Raw genomic sequence first — 8,818 nt, 5'->3', positions numbered from 1 at the left:
TTTTTCAAAGAGTGTGTGGTGGAGGTCGTTAAAAATAGTGGGAGTTTCCACTATATTTAATTTAATTTTAATTTTAATTTTAATTTTAATTTTAATTTTTTCTTTTCTTAATTGACTTTATTTTTGATTCAAAATATTTTAATATATAAGGGGTAAATTAGTAAAAGAAATCAGTCATGAAGAGCAACCTTAATAATAGCGAAGATGAATGCATAGATTATCATTGAAATATGTGGCATTAGACAAAGTAAATTACATCAACTATAACCAAATTCACACAAGGAGCAATACTCGAGCAGAAAACACAGAACACAATCACAAACAACATTGTAATCATTTGAAGAGCTTCTCTCCATCTTCTTCTCGACTAATGCTTTCGGAGAGCCAAAGCAGAGAGCAGAATCAAGAACATGAAGGTAACAACAGTCATAAAGGCTGCGACCACAGCCGCACTGATTTGCTGGCAGAAATCACCAAACTGGTTGCAAATGGCGAGCCAATTCGAGCTGGCATTGCCATTGTGTGCTAAGTAGACTATGGATGTTGCAGCCGCAGCAGCAGCTGTCGCTAGAGTAAGCGCCACCTGCATAATATAAGCATCACAGATAGGATTAAAAATTGATGGGAAATTATATATATATAGTATGACATTCTTAGCTTGCCAGACTATTTTGATTAGGTGAATCTTCTCTGAAGGTATATATGATCCAAACTGATAGTCTGGTAACATAACATGTTCGTATATATCTGACAAGAGAACATTATTCTAAGGATGAGTTTAAAGCTATAAAGTTCGAGAGGTTTTAAAAATTACAGTGTCCATGATGAGGAGCAAGAGCCTTGGTCCAGCAGCATGGGGGCGAACAATGGCTACTATGGAGAAGGGGATAGATAGCACCAGGTAGCCAGCTACAAGTGACATTGCTATCAAGAAAAACCTGCATCCATAGACAATGGTCCAATATTAGTGATTGAAGTTACTAAATATTGTTGTGTTGTCAGACTGAATATTAATCAAACGATGTGACATGATTCAGTAATACGTCTTGATTCACTGACTTTCTTCATACCATGATCGAATATTTGAAAAAAGAAAATTTCATGAGAAAGAGATAGAGGTTGAGAATCACATACTCGAAACTGGGCATGTCATCATAGCTAGCTTCAAACTGGAAGAACTGAGTGAAGAAAGGAAGGTTCTGATCACTAGTCCCCATGGTGGCAGCAGAAGCTAGAGCAGCCACCATTGCACCTATCCTTAAGACCAAGTCGATAATCCCAAGCCCTCTGTTCATTCCTCCCTTCTCTTGCCTAGGAACCGTCAAAATAGGTGCTTTTCCTTTGGTTGCTCCGCTTGCCTCAGGAACATCAATGGCGGTTGCTTCACTCTTCATTTTAGCTGACAGAAAGAGAGAGATCTTCTTAAGACTTAAATTGAAGCTCTTTCGGAGATGAGAATTGCTGAAATGGAGAGACTAAAAAGCTTGTGATGAATGTAATTAGACATGGGAACCTTATATAGTGCAGCAAAGACGAGTTTAGTGGACTAAAAATAGTGATTATAATACAACTTTGTAATTTAATCGGTTAATGGGAGCAAGAGGAGAGTTGTTTGAGTGAAAGAAATGCTCTGCTAGATGGATCAAGTACTAACCACTTCAATATTAATAGGTTGTCAAGGAGGAGTGGATAGAACACTTTTTTATCATACCATGAAGATGAAGAGAGGGTGAAATGAGGTAGTTTGTTTGGTCTTCTATTATTGCCTATGCACTTTAGCTTTTTGATGATATAATGCTGGGAGAGGCTGGACTCTATTCAAGAGTAATGTAGTTTAAGTCAAAAGGTCAACCTGCTATAACTAGGAAAGTTATTCTCTTAATCACTCAACTAAACCACACTTAGCCACCCTAAATGCAGAGTAATCATATTATTTCTATACAATTAAAGGCTTTTCAAATTAGATTTGTAGACTTTTGTTCACATTTCGGTCACTCTTGTGGAAAACTTTTTCTGTGCCGGGAAGATTTAGGGTTAAGGGTTTAACTGCTATGCAATGTTTTCTATGCTTCGCATAAGATTCCAGGCACAGACATTTTACGACGATAAAGACCAGAAAAAGAGATACAAACATGCTCTCTAAATGTCAATTACTTACTCCGTCGGAGCTGCTTTCAAGTTTAAACCATTCTTTTAAACAAAGGAAACAAATGGCCAGGCCATGTTTAGCAAATTTGATCTCAAGGTAATGAATATCCCCTTGATCTTTTGTTTTTGGAGTGTTTTCTATATAAGAAAACAATTATGGGTTACAGCTTACAGGCCTAAGCTAAACTCAGATAAATAACATTGGCGTCGATGACACATCAAAAGTTCCTAACAAATTATATACATACGTAAAGATAAATTGGACAAAACTGGGTTGGGTCAACTCCTAAAGCACTCGACTCCAATGAGCTTTACCGATTCAATACTGGCAGGAACTATGCCATTATATAAGTATACTCCATCCCCGCTCAGCAAGGGCCTTGATCACCTGACTAGCAGCCTCGGCAGTGTCATTAAGTGGAACATAGGTCCAACACTTGGACATCTACCAAATCAAAAAAAGAAAAGGAAAAATCTCATTAATAAATAAACGAAAGCAAACATTGTTAACAAATAAATTAAAAACGGTCAATGTTCTTATCCAACCATGATCTTTACACATTATAAGTTGTACATAGAGATCCACAGCATGATGTAGAGAATATGAGAGCTTTTTCCACCCTCATATTCAAGCGAGCTGCTCAGATCACTTCTTTCTCATTTATTAACTAAATACTAAGGACCGGCTAAAGGTTCTTTGAGTAGAAAATACAATTGCTTTAAATGATAATTAGCTAGGGCCAGTTACTTACATCCTCTTTACCAGTGAATGGTCGAACTACTCCCCGTTCCTCCAGACGGTTCTGGAAGTCTGTGAACTTCCATGTACAGTGTTCAGCGCCAATCACATACACAGGTTTGCTGAAGTGAAAAGTAAGAGAATGTCGAAACAGAAGAACTTCATAAGATGGGATTTTTGAAAGGAAATTTCATTCAGTTAAACCTCGTCATCATCAAACTTGAAACATACCCAGTACTGCAAGCCTCACTCAACATGCTGACTGAATCAGCAGTGATCATAAAAGCATCTGCCAAGGCTAGATGGCCCATATGTGGATTGCAACCTAAGCAGTATTACAGAAAACATTAAATTTTTCCGTTTATGTACACACATAGATAGATAAATAGGTACATAAATGCATGTATAGCCATCCCTTGTACCCTCCAATGTGATTGATTATAGCAAATCCTTAAGTAATCCATCAATGTCTTCATATAGTGTTGCCCACTCGGACTAGATTTTGGCCTTCAATCATGCAAGAAACACACCATTTACATGTCCAAAGTGAAAAACTGACCCTAAGTGGACTCTCATCATCACCAATTTATGAAGAAATTGATGAATTAGTTTACTAATGGCTTTGGTTGATCATATTAGAGAGTATAGGGGCATATGTGATCAAATTAGAAGTTTGGGGACACAAATGATTTTAGGTGTATAGTTTAGGGTGGTAAAATGATTTTAGTTCAATGTTTTATAAGAAGAATGTAATAAGTACCTTCGCCATCCCAAATGTAGACTTTTGGATTATTACTGAATTCTCTTATAAGAAGTCTGGACACCTATCGGAAAAATGAACCAGAGGAAGTAAGTTCCCGCAGACAAAATCTCTAAGGATCTATCAAGAGAATTTATACCTTCTCAGGAGTTCTTCTAGAGAAAGAAATTCTCACACTTCCACAGCTCCACAGAACATTCTGTAGCATAGCTGCCAACTGTTTCGCAAGATCCACACCATATGAACAGTTTCCTATGAAACAAATACATATACAAGACTTTTGATCACCTTTCATAATAGAAAGAAAACAGGGAGGAACAGCTTGAACAATGTAAAAGTGCCAGTGGGGTTCAAAATGTAATTTCAGCAAATGAAGAAATCAAGTATTTTAAGACAATATATTAAGAGTCTGACCTAGTGAATACTGACTTAACAAAATCAGGTTGCAAGTATAAAAAAATGACAGTACTCCAGCAAAGTCAGGATACTTTTGATGTTTCGTAATGAATTCCATAAATATCAAAGAGAATTATAAACATAGAAATCGAACAGAACTATATCCTAATAAGAGGACAAAATGGAAATCATAACAGAGGTTTTGGTGCAAAAGTTTACCAGAAGGGCCTCCTATATTGACTACAAGCAAGGGCTTCGGGAGAGGTGCCAGTTCAGCATGCCAGGCAGAAGCGGCACGCGTAAGTGCAGCAGGATCAGCCTGATGAAGAGCTCCAATGGTGAGAACCTGAATCATAACAGAGAACCTGTCAACAAAATTATTCTAGTAATGTATTTGTACAATACTACAAATATTAGTCAACCAAGATATTTACCACATTTTTGCCAGGTGGTTCACGAGGGGTAATCCACCTCCGGAGAAACCAAGGAATTTGTTTCTGTGCATGAGGAGTCAACGGGTAATAATCATGACGAGGAGCTATCACCAAATCAAACCTATGCAGATGTGACCTTGGATGTTGTATCTGAAACAAATTTTCAGGGAGAAACTGATAGAATCGGATATCTAGTGTTTCCATGCATCAATACATTACGACCAAGTTACAAAGTTAACAAAAGATACTTGAATAAAAGGACAATGTAACATTGATATTAACGATCAGTTTTTGGTTGAACAAAATGACCATACAACATCATTCTCCTAGCCAGTTGATTCATGCAGCAACATCCTCATGTACCATTTTACCTACAGAAACTATATTTTTGACAAAATTACCTACGCCTCTAGAACAATATAACAATCACAAATAGAAGACTAAATCTTTACATTACCGTGACAAACACAGTGAGTTATATATTTAGACAACAGTCAAGATAGAAGGATGTCTGGTCTTCTTAATCAATCAATATACAAGTTTATCACCAAAGTTCATTGTAAACCAAGTAGGACAGATCAAAACAATTGTATTAAAACTGATATAGGGCCTCAGTTTTGTTTATCTGTATAAAGCAATTCCCAGTCAATAATCATAAGCACCTCTTCTTAGGAGGAAATGAACTTTAACCTGGACAAGAAAAACATTTTCTGGAGCTAAACGTTTTATGGCGCTTGCAACAGGAATGGTATCCCGACCAGATGCAACTACCAGCAACGGGCCGTCTCTGGAGAGAAAGTAAATGTCTTTCTAAGTACTGAGGTCCTTATTACACAAGACTCAAAATAACACTAAAGCTCCTGTCCATTAAACTGAAGTAACGTCTTATATGTATATGAGCTTCCATCTCCCTATCCGATAGACAAACTCAACAAAATTCTAAATTGAGATTGAAGAACAGAAAAAAAAAAAAAAAGTAGCAAACCACAGCGCATACATACTTGTCAAATGTGTTACGAGCCATATTTGCAATCTGCTTTGCATCAGCTTCCACAACACCAGATGAGAGGCCTAAGCTAGCACCATTATTCAGCAAGAAAAAAAAAAAAATACAGCCATCAGTACATGTGGGGTATACAAAATCCATGTGGGACCCCCAACAAGAATTAAGAATCAAACTTGAATACACAAAGTACCTATCTTTTCTGCATAAAAGGGCATCCCTGAGATGACATAGTCTACTTTCTTATGCAGAGAAAGTGGAAGCCATGGAAGCCATCTGTTAATTCCTCCTCTTGGTCTAGTAACTCGCTTTAAACCAATCAAAATGGGGTTTGCAACCCAACCAAGAAAACCAGAAACCCAATTCAAATTACAAAGAATCCGAAACATGTATGATACTCACATAAATAGAATGACGATCAGATAGACCCAGAGCACGAACCAGGCCAATGCTCTGATTCTCTGCTCCGGCAAACCCATTTCCGATCACAATGGCCCGTCTGATAGCTCCCTGGGTCCCACCTTGTACCATCTCCGCCATGCCCAGATTCCCCAAACAGCCTCCACTTTTCTACTCTCTCTGCGCTTCCTTAAACCACAGGGTTGAACAAAACGACAAGTCGTGTGACAGAACGGCGTGTCGTATTTGGAAAAGGGTTTTGTTTAAAACCCTTTCAGGTTCTTCTAGCTAGAGAGAGTGCTGGGTTTTTTGTGAAAGATGTGGGCGAGTGCAGAAGGAGGAGCACCGGAGGTGACCCTAGAGACCTCCATGGGGGCTTTCACGGTTGAGGTAAAACTTCTTCAGTAACTCAGTAATTTATTACCGCGAAAACCCTAAAGTTCGTGTCTTTACTTCCGACCTGTTTGTGGTAAAAAAATCGCAGCTTTACTACAAGCACGCACCCAGGACTTGCAGGAACTTCATCGAGCTCTCTCGCAGAGGCTACTACAACAATGTCAAGTTCCACAGAATCATCAAGGTTTTTTTTTTTTTTACCGAGTTTAATTTTTGGTTGTTGAAAAAGTGAAAAATTGGGTTGGGGGGTTTTGCTGATTCGTTGGAATTGGAATTGGGTTTAGGATTTCATAGTGCAAGGTGGTGATCCTACTGGGACTGGAAGGGGTGGAGAATCCATTTATGGGTAATGATTTTTTTATTTTTTTATTTTTTTTTGAAGAGCCGATTTTATTATGATTTAGAGTAAAGACTGAAGATATTGTTGTGTATGATGTTGTTCAGTTCAAAATTTGAAGATGAGATAAGACCAGAGTTGAAGCATACTGGAGCTGGAATCTTGTCCATGGCAAATGCTGGTCCAGATTCAAATGGAAGCCAGTTCTTTATCACGCTCGCACCGTGTGCTCCGCTGGATGGTGAGTTTGGTGTTGCCAGAGTAATGTTTAGACTTTGTTTTGTTAGTTGGGAGTATGCTGCCCTTTCGTCTACTTATTCTGCATTGAACCGATGCTTAGTAATAGACATTTGTGCTTTATTGTGTAACTTGGATACATTGTGATTACTCATTTTCGGGTGTAATGGCTTTGCCTCAATTTTGTTTTTATAAATTATTTGCATGAGGCATCGGTATTTAGACTATTGAAAATCAAAAACAGTACTTGCCGTAATAGTTTCTCTGCTGATATTGCTATCAGCAGCTTACAATTTGACTTGCACAGTCATTCTGGAGAGGGCTATGGATATTGGGTTGTTTTTGTCTTGAGATGAGCAACTTAACTTAGGCTTCAGACTGTTTACCTGGATCTTCTTATTTGCAACTATCAGTTTCTCTTAACTTGAGTTATTCACATTCAAAACTTCATGAAGGGAATTTCATTAGTAATTTTTTTTCCTGTAAAATTGATCTGCACTAAGAACACTTCACCTGATGCTTCTGTTTCTATTCAGGAAAACACACAATATTTGGAAGAGTGTGCAGTGGAATGGAAATCATCAAAAGACTGGGTAGTGTCCAAACTGATAATAGTGATAGGTATGCCTTCCTTTCATTACATCCTTCATATTTGATTCAGATGAATGGGTGTATATTGGCTATATTACTTGTGATTGCTTGGTTATGGTTACTATCCTCCCAAGATTTTGGGTATTTCTCATGGTTTTGACCGCTGGATCCCTGAATTGCTCTTTCTGTTCGTGACACTTGGACCAATTTGAAAATTAGAGTGCAGCTTGTTAACACTGGTGGTCCTCTTAGAGGATCAAATTCTCGTGAAGACAGATGTTTTATACATCATGTGTTAGCATCGCACAACAGTCCATGTTTAGATTTTTCTGAACATATATATCTTGATTTACAACTCTGAAAATAACTAAAATGCATCAGAAGACATAGGTAGATCAAGGATGTAAATTTACAGAAACTTAGGGTTAAAAATAGGTGAGATAATGAGCTATAATTTACAGAACTATGTCATGATCTGTCATATAAATTTTACAGAGAGATTCTTTTGTTGTATGAGTACTGTTTTAAGTGGGGAAAAGGAAATTCATGTCAATTGGTAAATCTGACCTTAACTTGAAAAACTCGGTATGCGACTTTAGAGGCCTTAGTTTACCATTTGTAGGCTTCCACCATGCATACTTTACATGCCTATATCTGTGAGTTTTGTTATTGTGGTTAATGGTCTGTTTTTTGTTTCAATTGTTTCTCTTTTAGCACACTTTTTTAGGAGGCTTTAGTTACATTATTTCTCACCTCTATTTACCTGCCTCTTGTTCAAAATACAGGCCCGTCCATGATGTGAAGATACTGCGGACATCTGTCAAGGATTAGACATTGCAAAGCTGCTGATAGAGATTACAGTCTCTCACCAGTTGTGATCATTGCAACAAGTTAATTGATTGTATCATAAACCGACAAATGAACATGAATGTCTTCATTTCAGTTGCTTACAAGAACACTAAGGGTGAAAATGGAGAAGGTGTTACTGGTGTGGACCTTCCTCCTCTTGACACTAGACATATTTTGCTGATCTCTATTGTACTGTTTAAAAACCAGCTTTTAGATGATGCAGTCTATTGTGAGCATTTTCTGTATTAGCTAATTTTCTGTTTCACTTGCAAGATACCATCTGTTTAAATAATATTTCAGAATATTTTATATAAATCCGAAACTTAACTCAATATTGGGACTTTCCGGTTAATCGAAGTCTGCTGATGCCAAACTGAGATTGCGTTCCTTCTTTTTATCTAGTGTCCGTCAATGACCTAGAGAATTCTATATCGCTAGAATTTTACTCTTTATCTTCGACCGCTTTGACGACATGCTTACCCATTGTTCATAATTATGAAAAGCAAGTTGAATATGAAGGGAACATGGT

General features: G+C 37.5%; 3 protein-coding genes across 5 annotated transcripts; 1 reads left to right on the top strand and 2 right to left on the bottom strand.

Annotated features, from left to right (window-relative positions):
- Positions 1-204: 204 nt before the first annotated feature.
- Positions 205-1,487, bottom strand: LOC112194923 (casparian strip membrane protein 1). The gene is made up of 3 exons (XM_024335177.2): positions 1,135-1,487; positions 815-938; positions 205-583 (listed from the first exon to the last, which is right to left on the bottom strand). Exons 1-3 carry the CDS (start codon positions 1,392-1,394, stop codon positions 368-370), a joined length of 600 nt encoding a protein of 199 aa, XP_024190945.1. The 5' UTR covers positions 1,395-1,487; the 3' UTR covers positions 205-367.
- An 838-nt stretch (positions 1,488-2,325) lies between these two features.
- LOC112194851 (mitochondrial fission protein ELM1) lies at positions 2,326-6,088 on the bottom strand. Of its 3 annotated transcripts, none has more exons than XM_024335090.2 (11): positions 5,883-6,088; positions 5,674-5,788; positions 5,479-5,548; positions 5,168-5,264; positions 4,478-4,540; positions 4,263-4,389; positions 3,787-3,899; positions 3,648-3,711; positions 3,119-3,212; positions 2,901-3,009; positions 2,326-2,593 (listed from the first exon to the last, which is right to left on the bottom strand). In XM_024335090.2, the coding sequence occupies exons 1-11, from the start codon at positions 6,018-6,020 to the stop codon at positions 2,492-2,494; spliced, it is 1,092 nt and encodes a 363-aa protein (XP_024190858.1). In that variant the 5' UTR covers positions 6,021-6,088; the 3' UTR covers positions 2,326-2,491. The 3 variants fall into 3 exon arrangements, with proteins under 3 accessions (XP_024190858.1, XP_024190856.1, XP_024190857.1); XM_024335088.2 differs by having other exon boundaries at positions 4,478-4,627; positions 5,883-6,083; XM_024335089.2 differs by having other exon boundaries at positions 4,478-4,627; positions 5,674-5,777; positions 5,883-6,079.
- Positions 6,089-6,114: 26 nt separating this feature from the next.
- LOC112194852 (peptidyl-prolyl cis-trans isomerase CYP18-2) lies at positions 6,115-8,542 on the top strand. Its single transcript, XM_024335091.2, has 6 exons — positions 6,115-6,269; positions 6,364-6,459; positions 6,560-6,621; positions 6,720-6,853; positions 7,386-7,470; positions 8,226-8,542. Exons 1-6 carry the CDS (start codon positions 6,198-6,200, stop codon positions 8,269-8,271), a joined length of 495 nt encoding a protein of 164 aa, XP_024190859.1. The 5' UTR covers positions 6,115-6,197; the 3' UTR covers positions 8,272-8,542.
- Positions 8,543-8,818: the final 276 nt, after the last annotated feature.

Source organism: Rosa chinensis, chromosome 3, assembly GCF_002994745.2.
Source record: "Rosa chinensis cultivar Old Blush chromosome 3, RchiOBHm-V2, whole genome shotgun sequence".
Lineage (NCBI taxonomy): Eukaryota > Viridiplantae > Streptophyta > Magnoliopsida > Rosales > Rosaceae > Rosa > Rosa chinensis.
The sequence above is the reverse complement of the archived record's forward strand: the minus strand, read 5'-3'. Positions and strand labels throughout refer to the sequence as shown.